Raw genomic sequence first — 19,814 nt, forward strand, 5'->3', positions numbered from 1 at the left:
ATATAGAGTCAAGTCTTTACAGAAGCAAATCATAACTATAACCTCTTAATGTTCATGTTATTGTCCATGATCAAGACACAGTTGTAAGAACTTTAATGCTAAAACCCTTTGCCAACTATTAATAAAAAGCTATAAAGAAATTACGGCTTCCCAGGTGGCTCATTGGTAAAGAATTCACCCACCAATGCAGGAGCCACAAGAGATGTGGGTTCGATCCCTGGGTCAGGAAGATCCCCTGGAGTAGGAAATTGCAACCAGCTCCAGTATTCTTGCCTAGAAGATCCCATGAACCGAGAAGCCTAGAGGGCTATAGTCCATGGGGTCGCAAAGAGTCGGACAGGACTGAGGGACTGATTACAGGGAAATTATAATTTCCTATCTACAACAGATTTCACAAATCTGGACACCAGAAACCATGTCAAGGGTACTCACAACTAATGGCAAAGGAATTCTAACCCAACATACACCGTGCATGGGAAGAAGCTCTATGCTCTGCTCACCTACAAGGTAATCTTGACACGTTTACATATGTGTTTACAGCTCTGCCAGTGTTTAGTAAGAGACTACAGAAGCCAAAAACTGTTCTATTTATCTGCAAAATTTCAATGCCATTGCTGTAAATAGCAAATGGTTTATTTTTAAAACTCAACCAGTATTTTTAAAGTTAAAACTCATTTCCCATATGTGCATAAGAAGCTCTTTTAGGTTGAAATAATCAGTTAAATCATCTAAGCCAAAATGATCATATTTTCCTCGCTAACTAACATAAAATTTGCTAGAAATGTACTCATAGAGAAAAACAGCACTCCCAACGTGTACTAAAATTCACATTTAAGAATCCCAACATTCACTTTAGGGATGATTTCACTCTTCTAAATGATCAGCCTCAACTCATTTAATCCCCCTACAAAATCCACACAAAGCATTATTTCTCAGGATTTTAAAGTCTATTAAAAGACACCACACAGATGAAAACAGGGGCTGTTCTGAGTCTGGAGCATCTGAACACCAGTTCCCCTTCACTGGAGAGCAAACAGTAGGAAGTTGGATTCTCAGGCAGGGGCTGGAATCCTCACCCACGGCTGGTACTGATGTGAAGGTGAAGGTATGCCACCACCAAGACGTCGGGTCACTGGCAGGCCCTGTTATCCTGGCAGGGAACTGGCTGTCCCTTCCCACTATGTCAAGGCTGAGTCCTACTAGCCCTTTAGCCCTGAGAGCATATCTCGCCTCGCTTCAGCCTCCCAACGACTTCCTGATGACCCATCCAGACAGCAGCACAGCCACACTGAGACCTCTGGGACCCTCCGCAATCTGAGGCAGTGAGGGCCACTGCTATCTGAGGCTGAAGACTGACTTACCAGGTGTACTGCCATAAAGTGTCAACTGAAGAGCAGGGAAAAAATATATCAATTCTCACAGAACACTCAAACTAGATAAGAATCTGACATTTTCCTTTGCCGTGATGTGACACCGTTGCTTTTTTTAATGGAGAAAATCACTTTAGCCGGCCGAGCGGCCCCTTCCTGCTGCAACATGTCCTAGCACCCATTCACTGACTCTTTAAGCATGTCCTGATTTTAGTCTGTTTCAGAGCATTTATCTTCTTTTAATTCCTCCCATAACAACCCAAAGCAGTGTAGTCCAGTAACACTCTCCTCTTGCCTGACTTAACCACAAGAGTCCGACGTAACCACAGCCTGACTACCTCAGCAAATTTAGGCAAGGGACAGCATGGACAATTGAATGCCATTGGTCACCTGCAAAAGTCATTTTAGAGAGGAATCAACTCATGGTTTCCCAACATTTACCAGAGAAAAAGGAAAAATAAAGGCAAGCAATCTTAGGGGAGAGTAGCATCTCTGATTTCAAGAGTTAATTAGTTTTGAAACAGCCAAAGGTCAGCAGCAGAAAACAGAAAAGTCCCCATGATGAGAATAATCAGTAGATAGGCATTCAGCGATTGCATACCAAGTGTAAGAGTCACCAGTGCAGCGGCAATGCATGCCTGCTTCCGCAGCCCCACCTCCCAAGCCAGCAGCTTGCACTCCACATGGAGTGAGAGAGAAGCCTCTGGTCTTCTCCACACCCATCCACTGACATGCAGGGTTCTCCACACGTCCAAAAGACAAGAGCAGCAGGCAGGGATACTGACCAAGCATCATGCTCCCTCTGTTTCAGACACCAATCGTACTAATTCCCACCCATTCAAGTACTCTTCTGTTGAGCATCCACAATTAACTTAAAGACATGACAACAAGGTCTGAGATTTGAGGGATGTACCTGACTCTCTCTCCCCTCCAGGGGTGGTGGAATCTGATCAGCAAAACCAATCTTCCCTGGATCACCCATAAAGGCACTAACCTCATCCACGTTCTCAAAAGCGTTGATGACGTCATAGGGCAAACAGGACAGAAGGTCAATCACAAACCACGTCTTCAGGTAGTTCATGCGAATGAGTTTGGGGTCAGAAATCACCTCCCCAGCGGGTCCAACAAAAGTGGTGTGAAAATTCAGCACAATGTCCACCAAAAAAATGACATCCACGATGCTGTCCACAACCAGCCAGGCCACGTTGTTCTGCCTGGTTTTAAAGGAGACGTTGTAAGGAACCAGGATGGCTGTGTAGAAGGTTAGAATCAGGATGATCCAGTCCCACGTGGTCTTAAAAACGCAGTAGTGTAAGATGATGTGCGGGGGAGTCTTTGGTGCCTCTTGCTTGTACTGGGGAAGGATGTCTGAGCCCAGCTGCAGAACCTGTGAGGAAAAACACAGCCAAGAGAGAACTAAGTGAGGATTTCATTGTGAGCGTCAGACCAGCCAGCCTCTGTCATGGACAAACACTCATGACGTTCCAGACGGATCAGGAGGTACAAAAACAGGAACTGGAGGACTATGGGAGAATAGAGTGAGCGCTGTAATATAAACGATCATAATGAAACAATAAATACACTAAGTACCTCACATACAGTGATTACCTCACAATTCTAAATACAACCTTGTTTGATTAGCTAGCTATTATTCCATGTCACAAGAGAGAGACTGGGACACAAGAGAATTAAGCAACTTTACTCAACAAATATTGATTACTTTGTCACCAGAATTGTTCTAGACACTGGGCAAATAGCAGTGAAGGAAACAGCATGATTCTTGTTCTTGGAGAGGTCAGTCTAGTAGACAAATCAAGACAATATCAAATTGTAAGAAGAGATAAATAGAGTGGATATATGTTTACATATAACTGAATCACTTTGCTGTACAGAAGAAATTAACACAACATTGTAAATCAACTATACACCAATAAAAATTAATTTAAAAAAAAGAAAATGTGGACAACAATAGTACCTACTTCATGGGGTTGCTGCAATGATTAAATATGTTAATATATGCATAGAGCTTAAAATTGCTGCTGTTATTTTTGTTTAATTGCTAAGTTGTGTCTGACTCTTTTGCAACCCCATGGTCTGTAGCCCACCAGGCTCCTCTGTCCCTGGGATTCTCCAGGCAAGAATACTGAACTGAGTTGCCATTTCCTTCTCCAGGGGATATTCCTGACCCAGGGATCAAAAGCTCGTCTCCTGCATTGCAGGTGGATTCTTTACCACTGAGCCAGTAGGGATACCCACAGAGCTTAAAATAGTGGCTAATAAAGAATAAGTGTTTTATAATAATGATGATAACAATAACTTCATCACAGGTTGCTGTCAGGTATAAATTAGACAACATATATAAAATACCTAGAAAATAAATCTGAGTACTTGTAAAAAAAAATTTAAAGTATCATTAAATTTCTCTACTGACAAATTTTAATCAAATGATTGTGACTGTATTCCAATAAAACTATGTACAATGAAATTTTACTTTCAAAAAATTAGAGGCTGCGGGACACACAATGTTTTGATAGAATGTGACTTGAGGACCAGGACAAAGAGAGCGTTTGGACTAAAACCTGAAGGAAAGCAAGACACCAGTCATTCGAACTTTGAATGAAAAGTATCCAAGATAGAGAAGATAACTGGTGTAATGGCCTCAGGGTAGGACAAGTGAGATATTTTAAGGAAAGGAAGAAAGTCTGGTATGACTAACGCATACTAAACGAGAGGGAAAGGGATGCTAGCCAACTCGACGGGGAAGCAGAAACCAGACCACGCAGGCCCTAGAGGGCCACAGGGAGGTGTTGGATTTTATTCTCAGTATGTCTCAGTGTAACTGGAGGGTCCTGAGTAAGAAAGTAATAATCAGATGCGTGTTTATGAAAGAATAAATTGAGGCAGAGGATTAGAGGGAAGAAGAGAATCAGAGAATTTACTATTATAGTCTGGGGGAAAGATAGGGTGATGGAGAAAAGTAATCTAATTTTGGATATATTTTTGAAGTAAAACCAACTGGACTTGCTATTGGCTGGAAAGTAAAGAAAAGGGAGAAGGGGTACTCACTACTTTATTCCCAAAACACAGCACAGTGACTGGCCCACAGTGGGCAGTACAGGATGATTTTTAAGTGAATGACTGAGCTTCAAGGTCATACAGCTAGCAAAAGATGGGACCAGGATCCCAAATGAGATCCAGCTGGATTAAAAACATGTGCTGCTCCACAGCAAGATTATATTTCCCTAAATAACAGGCTTTTGAGGAATCAGATTCAGTAAACAATGAAGTATAGAGAAGCCTGGCTCCAAGAAAGTATTGAGCATGGTTCTCACCCTCAATAATCAAAGGAAAGAAGCTCTGCTTTTAGAAGCCAGGCCAAGTTGGAAGGGACCCACCATACACGTCCCCCAGCTGCTCCTCTGTGGCACTTACGTGGTTCTTAGAAACACCTAGGTGAAACTTCCCCTTGTGTCATGGGAACGTCTTTGTACCTCTAGAGGATAAAGATCCCTTGTGCTGTGCTGTGCTTAGTCACTCAGTCGTGTCTGACTGTGACCCCATGGACTGTAGCCCACCAGGCTCCTCTATCCATGGGGATTCTCCAGGTAAGAATACTGGAGTGGATTGCCATGTCCTCCTCCAGGGGATCTTCCCAACCTAGGGATCGAACCCAGGTCTTCCACATTGTAGGCAGATTCTTTACCATCTGAGCCACCAGGGAAGCCCTGGAATACTGGAGTGGGTAGCCTATCCCTTCTCCAGGGGATCTTCCCGACCCAGGAATCCCGACCTATTGCAGGTGGATTCTTTACAGAGCTGAGCTACCAGGGAAGCCCAAAAGATCCCTTAATGAATGTGAAATAATCTGAATATCTCTGGTCCCCCTCTGGTTGGCCCCAAGCCTTAAAGGTGAGAAAAAGAAAGCTATAAATTCACAGAGGGCCCAGTGTGTAGTTGGGGTATGAAAACTGTTTCTACCCGTCCCACCAATGCACAGAGCTCTTTGGGATTTTAACTTTCCTTTCCCATGGGAAGCAACTTACATAAGTGTGATTAAGGATACTCAGACCTGAGACCTCAGGTAGGAAAAGTGATTGGCCTGTTAGAATAAAACAAGTAAAAGCAAACTGAATGAGCCTTCTGCTTTCAGAAATATGGAGTAGACATACTTTTCCCTATTTCTCACTCTGATCAGCATGGTCAGTCACTCAGTCTTGTCCGACCCTTTGCAGTCCTATCAGCTGTAGCCCACCAGGCTCCTCTGTCCATGGAATTCTCCAGGCAAGAATACTGGAGCAGGTTGCCATTTCCTACTCCAGAGGATCATCCTGACCCAGGGACCCAATCCACGTTCCCTGCATCTCCTGAATTGGGAGGCGGATTCTTTACCACTGAGCCACCTGGAAAGCCTGATTCCTTACTCTAAGTACCTTGAAAAGTTCTAGACATTGAAAAAACTAAAAACATTACATTAAACAAACATTAAACTATTCTGAATGGTGGAGAAAGGAAAGCAAACTGGCTAGGAATAACAGTGGTGAATTCTCTGGCTTTATTTTCTGCCTCATAAATTCCTAGACTTAGAGCTGAAGAAGGCAGCAACATGGAAATATCAGTGGGTGTAGACAAAAAGAGTCCCAATAAAAGCCCAGTCTCTCTAGCAGAAAAACTGGGAAGGGGGCCTCAACAGACAGAAAACTTTAGATGATAATTGCTCTACCTGTCAAAACACAATAGAAAACCTGTGGCCCCACTCCCATCTAGGGCAGCAAGGGCTACTAGGAAGCCGAGACTTCCCCCTTCTTGAGTCTGTAGTGAAGCATGCAGCCTCCACTTCGTTCCTACTTGAGTATTACCAGAGAAGGCCCCACAGGGAGCACGGACTTCCTTTCACTTCCCCCAGCAGCAGTGAGGCCCACCACCACTACAATGCAGAGAGGGCTCAATGTGAGCTTAGCAGGGAACTCTTACTCTTATGCTAACAAGGAGCCCTAACAAGTGTCAGTGGAGGCTGAGTTGGAAACTCAGACTTCCACCCCAACCTGGTAGAAATGAGAGGATGCCTACTCCTTCCTCTATCTGTATCTGTGTCAAAAGTAGCCACCTAAAACCAAAGGTTTAAGTAAGATCCAGAGTCTCACAATATAATATTCAAAATGGCCATTTCAACAAAAAAAATCAGTCACTATATCAAGAATCAAGAAAACACCAAACTGACTGAAAAACAGAAAATCAGTTGATGCCAAGAGTCAAGATGATAAAGATGTCAGAAATATCTGACAAAGATTTTCAAACATCCATCATAAAAAAATGCTTGAATGGGCAATTACAGACACAAACAAATTAAAAAACATAAAGTCTCAGAAATAGCAAATAAATAGAAAAGAAACAGCAAAGAAACAGAAAGTCTCAACCAAAAAGAGAATACATAAACCAAACAGAAATTTTAATACCAAAAACTATGACAACTAATTTTCAAAATTCAATGGATGGGATCAACAGCAGAATGGAGGGGACAGAGGAAAGAATCAGTGAATTTAAAGACAAAACAATAGAAATTACCCAGTCTAAACAACAGACACAGAAAGGCACACCACATGATGATAAAAGGTAAACTCTCCAACAAGATTTAGAAATCCTAATGCGTGTGCACCAAACAAAAATATTCCAAGCATACGTGAAGCGAAAACTGATTGAAAGATGAAACAGACAAACCTACACACCTCTTTCTCAACCTCTGATAGAACAACTAGACAGAAAGTAAGCAAGGATATAGAAGAACTCATTGATGATCTCAGCCAACAGAACGTAATCAACATTTATAAAACGCTCCACCCAAGAAGAATTTGCAGAATACACATTCTATTCAAGCGCACATGGAACATTATTCAAGACAGACCATACACTAGTCCATAAAACAAACCTTGACAAATTTAACAGAATTTAAATCACACAAGGTATATTCTCTGACTATAATAGAATCAAACTAGAAATCAATAACAGAAAGATAAGAGGAAAATATCCAAATACTTGGAACTAAATATCCAACACTTGGAAACAATACAATTCTAAATAATCTATGATCTAAAGAAGAAGAAGTCTCAAGGGAAATTTAAAAACATATTGAACTCAGTGAAAATGAGAACATAACATATAAAAATTTGTGTGATGCTGCTAAAGCAGTACTGAAAGGAGAATTTATAGCACTTAAATATATGCGTAAGAAAAAAGAAAAAGTCTCAGATCAATAATGTGCATTCTCACCTCAAGAACTTATAAAAGAGCAAATAAAACTAATCAGCAAGCAGAAGGGAGGAAATAATGGGTAGAAATCAATGAAATTGACAATATGAAAACAATAGAAAAAATCAGGGATTTTTAAAAATAAATAAAACCTATAGCAAGACTGAAAAAAAAAAAGAAAAGCCACAAATTACCAATATCAGAAATGAAACAGGAAATACAAGTATAAACTGTAGACACGCAAAATATAATAGAGAATGCCACAAACAACTCTACACATAAACATTTTACTTTTTTTTTTATTTTATTTTATTTTTAAACTTTACATAATTGTATTAGTTTTGCCAAATATCACAATGAATCCGCCACAGGTATACATGCTACTTAAATGCGATGGTCCTTGAAAAATACAAACTACCACAATTCATATCCCTATAAACTATGAGAAAATTGAATGCATAATTTTAAAACTTCTAAAAGAAATCTCCAGGCCCAGATGGTTTTAATGATATCAAAATTTAACCAAGAATTAGTGACAATTCTTCCAGAAAACAAAAGTAAAAGAAATACTTCTCAATTCATTTTGTGAAGCTAGTATTACCCTGATTCCAAACCCAGACAAAGACAATACCAAAAAAGACAACTACAGACTAATATTACTCATAAATAGAGCTGCAAAAATCCTTAACAAACAGTAACAAATAGAATTCAGCAATATATAAAAAGAATGACCAAATGGGTAAGTTCCAAGGCTGGAAAGCAAATTCAATATTGAAAAATGAATCAGTGTAACTAAAAAAATGACAATATTCAACATTTATTCATGATAAAAACTCAGAAAGAAATAGGAATAGAGGAAATTTTCTTCAACTTGATAAATAGCATCTATAAAAACCTAGAGCTAACATCATATTTAATGGTCAAAAACTGAAACCTTTCCCCCTAACATCAAGAACAAGGGAAAATATCAGCTTTCACTACTCTTATTCAATATAGTGCTGCCTCTGCAATAGGCAAAAAAGAGAGAGAGAAAGAGAGCAAAAAGAAAAGGAATAAAAGGCATTCAGATTTGGTAGAAGGAAATAAAAATATTCCTATTTGCAAATGACAGAATGGGATACACAGAATATCCCAAGGAATCTACATTCAAACTCCTAGAGTTAGTGAGTGAGTTCAGCAAGGTCATATAAAATAAGCATGCAAAACTCATCATATTTCTTAACTAGAAATGAAGACCAGTGTTATACAATATCATTTATAATCACTCAAAAAAACACTTAAGTACAGGTATAATAAGCTTCCCAGGTGGCTCAGTGGTAAAGAATCCACCTGCCAATGCAGGAGATGTAGGAGACCCAGGTTGGATCCCTGAGTTGGGAAGATCCCCTGGAGTAGGAAATGCAACCTGTTCCACCATTCTTGCCTGGAAAATTCCATGGACAGAGGAGTCTGGCAGGCTACAGTCCATGGGGTCACAAAGAGTCAGACATGATTGAGTGATTGAGCACACAGGTATAATAAAACATACAGAACTTTATGCCAAAACAAAAACAAAAGCAAAAAGTCTGACTAAAGAGATTAGAGAAGATATAAATAAATGGAGACACATGTAAATTAGAAGTCTTCAACATCTAAAGATTTCCATTCTCTCCAAATGGATACCAGTTTAGTATAATTTCTATCTAAATGCTAACAAGAGTTGTAAATATCCACAAGATTATTCTAAAAGTTATATGGAAAGGCAAAGGAATGGGAATAGATAGAACAATTTTAAATAAGAAGAATAAAGTGGGAGGAATCAGCCTAGTCAATTTCAGGACTTATTATATAGCAAAGTAATTAAGACAGTGTGATACTTATAGAAAAATAGACTCACAGATTAATGGAACAGATAGAGAACCCAGAAGGAGACCCACACAAATACTCAACTGATTTTTACAGTGGTGCAGAAAGCAATTCAGTGGAGGAAAGACAGCCTTTTCCACAAGTGATGTTGGAGCAAAGGACATTCACATGCAGGAAAAAAAAAAAAAAGAGACTCAATATGTCTTACACCTTACATAAAAATGGGCTTCCTTTGTGGCTCAGATGGTAAAGAATTGCCTACAATGCAAGAGACCTAGGTTTAATCTCTGGGTCGGCAAGATACCCTGGATAAGGAAATGGCAATCCACTCCAGTATTCTTGCCTGGAGAATTCTATGGACAGAGAAGGCCGTTGGGTTACAGTCCCAGGAGTCACAAAGAGACAGACAGAGATGAGTGACCAACACTTACATAAAAGTGATCTCAAAACAGATTGTAGGCTTAAATGTAAAATTATAAAAATTTCAGAGAAAAACATTTAAGAAAATCTTTAGGACTCAGGGTAGGAAAGTATTTTTAGACTTGAACCTCAAAATGGATTGTAGGCTTAAATGTAAAATTATAAGAATTTCAGAGAAAAACAATTAAGAAAATCTTTAGGACCCAGGGTAGGAAAGTATTTTTAGACTTGAACCCAAAGCACAATACATGAAAGAAAAAAAATGAATAAATTGGACACTACCAAAAGTTAACAGTTTTGCCTTGCAGAAGACTCTGTTAGAAGTATAGAAACACAAGCTATGTACAACTTGGAGAAAAGATTTGTAAATCACATATTCAACAAAGAAATAGGATCCATGATATACATAATTTACAATATAAAAATCTCAAAGTGAAGTTGCTCAGTCATGTCCGACTCTTTGCAACCCCATGGAGTGTAGCCTACCAGGCTTCTCTGTCCATGGGATTTTCCAGGCAAGAGTACTGGAGTGGGTTGCCATTTCCTTCTCCAGGGGATCTTCCCGACCCAGGGATCAAACCCAGGTCTCCCGCGTTGCAGGCAGACGCTTTACCCTCTGAGCCACCAGGGAAGCCTCTATCCACTGATATTCAGAAGGAGATGATATTATGCGGGTTTTGGGGAGAGGCCAGCAGGCTAAGACTCTTCGTGACCCCATGGACTGTAGCCCGCCAGGCTCCTATGTCCATGGGATTCTTTAGGCAAGAATACTGGAGTGGGTTACCATGCCCTCCTCCATGGGATCTTCCTATTACCCAGGGATTGAACCCGCATCTCCTGCATTGTAGGTGGATTCTTTACTGCTGAGCCACCTAAGAAGCCCATTTATAGGAGTATACAGGGCTAAAAAGCAAACACCTGCCTAGAAGGGGCGTTCAGTACAACTTACCACATAGTAACACAAGCCTCGACCCACAGCAACAGGAAGAGGAGAGGGTTTAGACTAGGGAAGTTCCCGCAGAGTCTGTCAGTGCCTCAAACGCCCATATCAGGTGTTTTTTCTGTCCTTCAGGACAGAAATCTCAAAACTCAACAATAAAAAACAATCCAGTCAGTTCACTTAAGTTCAGTCGCTCAGTCATATCCAACTCTTTGCGACCCCATGGACTGTAGCACGCCAGCCTCCCTTTCCATCACTAATTCCCGGAGTTCACTCAAACTCGTGTCCATTGAGTCAGTGAGGCCATCCAACCATCTCATCCTCTGTCGTCCCCTTCTCCCGCCTTCAATCTTTTCCAGCATCAGGGTCTTTTCAAATAAGTCGGTTCTTGGCATCAGGTGGCCAAAGTATTGGAGTTTCAGCTTCAGCATCAGTCCTTCCAATGAATATTCAGGACTGATTTTCTTTAGGATGGACTGGTTGGATCTCCTTGCAGTCCAAGGGACTCTCAAGAGTCTTCTCCAACACCACAGTTCAAAAGCATCAATTCTTCAGCGTTCAGCTTTCGTTATAGTCCAACTCTAACATCCATCCATGACTACTGGAAAAACCATAGCTTTGACTAGACAGACCTTTGTTGGCAAAGGAATGTCTCTGCTTTTTAATATGCTGTCTAGGTTGGTCATAACTTTCCTTCCAAGAAGTAATCCTCTTTTAATTTCATGGCTGCAGTCACCATCTGAACTGATTTTGGAGCCCCCCAAAAATAAAGTCTGCCACTGTTTCCCCCTATCTATTTGCCATGAAGTGATGGGACTAGATGCCTTGATCATAGTTTTCTAAATTTGAGCTTTAAGCCAACTTTTTCACTCGCCTCTTTCACTTTCATCTACAGTCTCTTTAGTTCTTCACTTTCTGCCATAAAGGTGGTATCATCTGCATATCTGAGGTTATTGATATTTCTCCCAGCAATCTTGATTCCAGCTTGTGTTTCATCCAGCCCAGTATGTTTCATGATGTACTCTGCATATAAGTTAAATAAGCAGGGTGACAATATACAGCCTTGACATACTCCTTTCCCAGTTTGGAACCAGTCTGTTGTTCCATGTCCAGTTCTAACTGTTGCTTCCTAACCTGCATATAGGTTTCTCAAGAGACACGTCAGTTGGTCTGGTATTCCCATCTCTTTCAGAATTTTCCACAGTTTGTGGTGGTCCACACAGTCAAAGGCTTTGGCATAGTCAATAAAGCAGAAATAGATGTTTTTCTGGAACTCTCTTGCTTTTTTGAAGATCCAATGGAAGTTGGCAATTTGATCTCTGGTTCCTCTGCCTTTTCTAAAACCAGCTTGAACATCAGGAAGTTCACGGTTCACACATTGCTGAAGCCTGGCTTGGAGAATTTTGAGCATTACTTTACTAGCATGTGAGATGAGTGCAATTGTGCGGTAGTTTGAGCATTCTTTGGCATTGCCTTTCTTTGGGATTGGAATGAAAACTGACCTTTTCCAGTCCTGTGGCCACTGCTGAGTTTTCCCAATTTGCTGGCATATTGAGTGCAGCACTTTCACAGCATCATCTTTCAGGATTTGAAATAGCTCAACTGGAGTGCCATCACCTCCACTAGCTTTGTTCATAGTGATGCTTTCTAAGGCCCACTTGACTTCACATTCCAGGATGTCTGGCTCTAGGTGAGTGATCACACCATCGTGATTATCTGGGTCGTGAAGATCTTTTTTGTACAGTTCTTCTGTGTATTCTTGCCACCTCTTCTTAATATCTTCTGCTGCTGTTAGGTCCATACCATTTCTGTCCTTTATCGAGCCCATTTTTGCATGAAATGTTCCCTTGGTATCTCTGATTTTCTTGAAGAGATCTCTAGTCTTACCCATTCTATTGTTTTCCTCTATTTCTTTGCATTGATCGCTGAGGAAGGCTCTCTTATCTTTCCTTGCTAGTCTTTGGAACTCTGCATTCAAATGGGTATATCTTTACTTTTCAATTCTCTTCTTTTCACAGCTACTTGTAAGGCATTTTGCTTTTTTGTATTTCTTTTTGTTGGGGATGGTCTTGCTCCCTGTCTCCTGTACAATGTCACGTACCTCCATCCATAGTTTATCAGGCACTCTATCTATCAGATCTAGTCCCTTAAATCTATTTCTCATTTCCACTGTATAATCATAAAGGATTTGATTTAGGTCATACCTGAATGGTCTAGTGGTTTTCCCTACTTTCTTCAATTTAAGTCTGAATTTGGCAATAAGGAGTTCATGATCTGAGTCACAGTCAGCTCCTGGTCTTGTTTTTGCTGACTGTATAGAACTTCTCCACCTTTGGTTGCAAAGAATATAATCAATCTGATTTTGGTATTGACCGTCTTGTAAAGTCCATGTGTAGAGTCTTCTCTTGTGTTGTTCGAAGAGGGTGTTTGCTATGACCAGTATGTTCTCTTGACAAAACTCTATTAGCCTTTGCCCTGCTTCATTCTGTACTCCAAGGCCAAATTTGCCTGTTACTCCAGGTGTTTCATGACTTCCTATTTTTGCATTCCAGTCCCCTATAATGAAAAGGACATCTTTTTGGGGTATTAGCTCTAGAAGTTCTTGCAGGTCTTCATAGAAGCATTCAACTCCAGCTTCATCAGCATTACTGGTTGGGGCATAGACCAGTCAGAAGCATAAAGCTCCTAGAGGCTAACATAGGCAGCGCACTCCCTAACATAAATCACAGCAAGATTTCTATGACTCACCTCCTAGAATAATGGAAATAAAAACAAAAATAAACAAATGGGACCTAATTAAACTTAAAAGCTTTTGCACAGCAAAGGAAACTATAAATGAGGTGAAAAGACAACCCTCAGAATGGGAGAAAATAATAGCAAATGAACCTTCTGACAAAGGATCAATAACCAAAATATACATGCAGCTCATACCAGACAACAACCTGATCAAAAAGTGGGAAGAAGACCTAACTAGGCATTTCTCCAAAGAAGACATGCACTTGGCTGATAAACACATGAAAAGATATTAAACATTGTTCATTATTAGGGAAATATGAATGAAAACCATATAAGGTGTCACCTCATGGCCATCATCAAGAAACCTACAAATAATAAATGTAGGAGAGGGTGTGAAGAAAAGGGAATGCTGTTACACTCTTGGTGGGAATGTAAATTGATACAGGCACTATGTAGAACAGTATGGAGATTCCTTTAAAAAATTAGGAATAAAACTACCAGAGGACCCAAAAACCCCACTACTGAGGATATACTCTGAAGAAAGCATAATTGAAAAAGACACCTGTAGCCCAATGTTCACTGCAGCATTATTTACAATAGTTAGGACACGGAATCAACCTAGATGTCCATCAACAGATAAATGGATAAAGAAGCTGTGGTACATATGTAGAATGGAATATTACTCAGCGATAAAAAGGAATGCATTTGAGTCAGTTCTAATGAGGTGGACAGCCTATTGTACAGAGTCAGAAGGAGAAAAACACACATCATGTATTAACGCCTGTGTGTGGAGTCCAGAAAGATGGTACTGACGAACCTAATCGCAGGGCAGCAGTGGGGACATGGACATAGAGACGTGTAGACACAACAGGGGAAGGACAGGAGGGACACATTGAAACAGCGACTTGAAACGTAAACATAGTGTGTGTGTGTGTGTGTGTGTGAGACATTACCATATGTAAAATAGATAACCATTGGGAATTTGCTATATGACGCAGAGAGCTCAGACCTGGTGCTCTGTAACAACCTAGAGGGGTGGGAGGGGGTGGGAGGTGGGAGTGAGGTTCAGGAGGAAGGGGATATACATGTACCTATGGCTGATTCATGTGATGTATGGCAGAAACCAACATAATATTGTAAAGCAATTTTGCTCCAATGAAATGTATTTTTAATGAGATTAAAAAAAGAAGAAAATAGCATTTGCATTAAAAAATAAAGTACAAAATATGACTTTGAAAAAAAGAAAGAAATGAGCAAAAATTATGAAAGGACATGTTACCCGAGAGGATACACAGATGGCAAATACATGAAAAGATGTTCACATCATTAGCCATCGGAGAAATGCAATGAGATATCACTATGTACATATCACAACAGCTAAAATAAAAAATAGCATTTGACAACATCAAATGCTGGTGAGACTGCAGAGAAGCTGGGTTTCTCATATATCACTGATGGAAATGTGAAATGACACAGCCACTCCAGAAAAGAGTCTGGCAGTTTATTAAACCACAAAATATGCAACAGTAATTATACTCCTGGGCATTTATTCCAGAAAACAAAAATTTAGATTCAAACAAAAACCTGCACATGAATGCTCACAGTAAGTTTATTTGTAATACCAAAAAACAGAATCAGCCCAGATGTCCTTCAAGAGATGAATAGTTAAACTGTGGCACATCCATACCACAAACTATCACTAGTAATAAAAAGGTGCCGTTACTGATACACTCAACAAGCTGGATTAAATCCAGAGATTTCAAAGCCTATCTCAGATAACACACTACATGATTCCATTTATATAACATCCTTGAAATGACAAAATCATAGAAATATTGAACAAATCAGTGTTTCCCAAGGGTTTAAGGAGGAGGTGAGGGCAGGAAGTGTGTGGCCATAAAAAGGCAACATGAGTTATTACGCTGATGAAACCATGCTATATCTTGACTGCACCAATGTCAGTATCCTGGCCATGATACTGAACTACAGTTTGCAATAAGTTACCATCAGGGAAACTGAGTAAAGAGCACATGGGATCTCTGTATGATTTCTTAAAACAGCACATCAATCTAAATCATCTCAAATTAAGTCCAATTTTTTAAACAATTAACTCACTAGAGATGAATCACAAGCATTGTACGGAAGGAGTCCTGGGCATGGAGCTAAGTGAAAGGCAGGGGAAAGGGAGATGAGTTAGGAGTTTCCTGTATGTTTGCAAGATACAATATGGACAAAAAGACCATTCAGCAAGAACTCAAAAAAAACCGCAAGTACACAGCCACTTGCTGACCGCACACCAGAGTTGCCTGGAGTTCCACGGAGGAAATGTCCTCTTACAAAAACACGGCTGTTCCTGTGACAGTCTGATAAAATCCATAATTCTTCCCAAATAAGATTTCCCATTCCGAAGCTTTCGGGACACTATTAGGCCCTGCTTGAGTGAGGCCTGAGTCAATAGTGTCCTCAGACCTCCCAACAGTGCTGCTGACCACAGACTCGCCCCTCTGAGGCTACTCCAACAACATGTGTTCAAAGGGTACAGACAGAGCTGCGAGACCAGACAGGCAGGGATGGTGGGCCTTGTGTTCAGTTTGCTCTTCCCATCTCTGGGGTGCAGACTTCCACGCTGAAATCACGTGATATCTGCATTCTACAAGAAGCCTGCAAGTCAGGACATTTGATCAGGTTAAATGTGACATATTCTTTTTCCAAATCTTTAAGTTAAAGGCTGCAAATTGTTCCCCTCAGGCCAAGTTTTTAGTCTGACTTGCGATCTCTGTGTTTCACTCTAATATGAACTCTTTAGCAAATACATGGAAAACAAAAGATGGAAATTCCAAGGAGAGAGTTCATTACAAAAAATCAAGATTCTTAAGAAAATTTCCCAGACCAAAAGAGTACTTTGCATCCAGTAAACAGACAGTCTTTTCAGGGTGCAATGACAAATGACTAATGATTCATGTTTATCAGAAAGATTCCCAGGAGACTGACCCACCGTCCCCCTCACAAGTGTTCCGGGAATGGACTCAGACCAGAACAAGTGGTAACAGAATGGCTCTGATGAGCTCCATCGCTGCCACTGTCAAAAGAAAAAGCATTCCAGGGATCGTGCACAATATTTCTCCACTGGGAAAGCGGTCAGCGTCTACCAAAGGGAGAAGTCTCTGGGTGCGGAATCAAAACAGATGGGACACCAACCTTGTGTCCAGTCACAACAATTGGGCCCAATGTTAGATGCTCAGTGATGCTTCAAAACTTTGCAGAGAAACAGCTTCAGCAGACATGGAGGCAGAAGAATGGCCTGCTCTGGGGGTCTCGGTGGCCACCCCTTGGTTAGTCCTCTCCCCTGCCTCTTTTCTACGATTATCGGCATGAGCATATGCTTCTAGTTTCTTCCATTGGATAAGTTTTGTACCATGGAAGCTTCCAAAGGCAGAGAGTTTACAGCCCTTCCAGAAGGTCCTTCCTAAGAGTGTGACTGCGCCTGCCCCATGTGCCCAATCAGACAGGAGTTCCCCCAAATGCAGACACACTCTTCAAGTGTGATGTTGTTCGTTCACACTTTCCCTGACTTCTCCCTACAACACTCAGGCTCTGCCCACACAAAAGCTCATTGTAAGCCATTATTGATGAAGTTAAAGAATGCTCATGAACACAGACGAATTCTGAAGGACAATAAGTTAGGTCTTTCCCCTAAATGAAGAATAAGGAAGTAAGACTGATTATCACATTTCTCTAGCACTTTCACCTCCAAAGTCCTCTACTGTGCTTCTGAATCCTTACATTCACCCTGAGAGGGTGTTCTACAGATGGGAAAATGTAGGTTCAGAGCCGTGAAGTGACTCACACCGAGTCACATCAGGGCTGAGTAAGCAGAGAGTTGGGAGTACAAGCCAGGTCGCCAGCTCCAAGCCTCCAAGTCTTTTCACAAATCTATTTGTACAGCCTGAAATGCCTTTCATAGAACACTGACATATGCCGTCACATCTCACGCCACCTCATGAAACGGGAAGGCTGGTATTTTTTTTCTTTTACAGACTGGGAAAATAAACCCAGACAGTAAATGATTTGCTCATAGTCACATAACAGATGACAAAACAGGACCACAAGCTCAAGTCCAGTTTCCTCAGCTCAGTTCAGTCACTCAGTCTTGTCCAGCTCTTTGCAATCCCTTGGACTGCAGCATGGCAGGTCTCCCTGTCCATCACCAACTCCTGGAGTTTACCCAAACTCATGTCCAGTTTCCTAATTCGATGCTTTTCTTCTGTTGTATACTGACTCTTCATGAACTACTGTTTCTCCATAGGACTTCTGAATGATAGCAACAAGCCACCTGTCATCAAAGACACCACCTCCCATGATGGACCTTCTCCAGGACTTGCCAATTAAAGTCCTGAACCAGCCACATTGGCCAGTCTATCTTCCTGAACAGTAACCACTAGTCCCCAGGCCACACCTAGCTAGATTAAGGAAGAAGTAGGACCACATCACAGTCAGTTCAGTCGCTCAGTTGCGTCTGACTCTGAAACCCCATAGACTGCAGCATGCCAGGCCTCCCTGTCCATCACCAACTCCTGGAGCTTACTCAAATTCATGTCCATAGAGTCGGTGATGCTCTCCAACCTCTGTTGTCCCCTTCTCCTCCCGCCTTCAATCTTTCCCAGCATCAGGGTCTTTTCAAATGAGTCAATTCTTCACATCAGGTGGCCAAAGTATTGGAGTTTCAGCTTCAGCATCAGTCCTTCCAATGAATATTCAGGACTGTTTTCCTTTTGGAGAAGGCAATGGCACCCCACTCCAGTACTCTTGCCTGGAAAATCCCATGGATGGAGGAGCCTGGTAGGCTGCAGTCCATGGGGTCACTAAGTCGGGCACGACTGAGCAACTTCACTTTCACTTTTCATTTTCTTGCATTGGAGGAGGAAATGGCAACCCACTCCAGTATTCCTGCCTGGAGAATCCCAGGGACAGAGGAGCCTAGTGGGCTCCCTCTATGGGGTCGCACAGAGTCTGACACAACTGAGGCAACTTACCAGCAGCAGCAGATTTCCTTTAGAATGGATTGGTTGGATCTCCTTGCAGTCCAAGGGACTCTCAAGAGTCTTCTCCAACACCACAGCTCAAAAGCATCAATTCTTTGGCGTTCAGCTTTCTTTACAGTACAACTCTCACATCCATACATGACTACTGGAAAAACCATAGCTTTGATGAGATGGACCTTTGTTGGCAAAGTAATGTCTCTGCTTTCGAATATGCTGTCTAGGTTGGTCATAGCTTTCCTTCCAAGGAGTAAGCATCTTTTAATTTCATGGCTGCAGTATTATAATAATTCATGGACATGAATCTGCAGTAATTTTGGAGCCCAAAAATATAAAGTCTGTCAGTGTTTTCATTGTTTCCCCATCTATTTGCTGGATGCCATGATTTTAGTTTATACTTACCTTGAAATCCTTCAGTGTCAAATGAATGTTACCATGCAAAGTGATTTTTGCTGATGTGGATGAGAGATTACAACATCTCACTAGAAGCTCTTAAGTGTTTCTCTGCTTCACCTCACTCTTAGCTCATGTTTTTTACCTAATGAATCACTGAAAAAAAATAAATAAACCAGTCTTCCAATGGTCATAGACCTATAAATCAGTCTCTATCCTTACCCACCTGCCTCCTGTTTCAGCAGAGGAAGTGCCTTCTTTCTATCAAAGGCCTATTTCTTTCATGTGTTTTGAATCTCATCCTACTCCCCCTCCTCAAGTTCTTTACAACCCCATGATTCCCCTTCTTTTGTTCCCATAAACCTTTCCTTGGACACAGGATCATTCCGTCAGCATCTTTAAACATCAATCAACTCCCTTTTCTTGCTGGATTCCTTTTGCTGCTCCCCTTTATAGCCAGACTTTTTGAAAGAATAATCCAAACACAACGTGTCCACATTCTCCCCTCCAATCACCTTCAGCACATCCCAATCTGACCACTGCTTCCACTCTCTAATCAAATAGGTATGGTCAAGGTCACCGACAATCTCAGTGGTGCTAAATCCAATGGATGCTTCCATCCTGATCTAACTCATGCTCTCAGGAGCTGTTTACAGAGGTTCACACCTCTTCCTTCTTGAAACACTCTCCTTGTTTGGCTTTCTTAATGCCACTCTCTCCTGCTGTGGTACCTCAAGGTATGCAGCTGACGTATGCCTTCAAGAAAACTCCAGAACTAAACCACCGGGGAGTTCTGTTGCTTCTGCCACCAAATACCTATGACTCGGG

The 19,814-nt window shown here is 41.2% G+C and overlaps 1 protein-coding gene across 1 annotated transcript in view; it reads right to left on the bottom strand.

The window, feature by feature from the left end:
* The window catches only part of KCNH1 (potassium voltage-gated channel subfamily H member 1), a 377,358-nt gene that overhangs the window by 326,218 nt on the left and 31,326 nt on the right, over positions 1-19,814 (bottom strand). The window contains exon 4 of the mRNA XM_070384380.1: positions 2,365-2,757. Coding sequence (XP_070240481.1) covers positions 2,365-2,757 — 393 coding nt within the window. The remainder of the gene's footprint in view (positions 1-2,364; positions 2,758-19,814) is intronic.

This window comes from Bos mutus, chromosome 16 (assembly GCF_027580195.1).
Source record: "Bos mutus isolate GX-2022 chromosome 16, NWIPB_WYAK_1.1, whole genome shotgun sequence".
Taxonomy (NCBI): Eukaryota; Metazoa; Chordata; class Mammalia; order Artiodactyla; family Bovidae; genus Bos; species Bos mutus.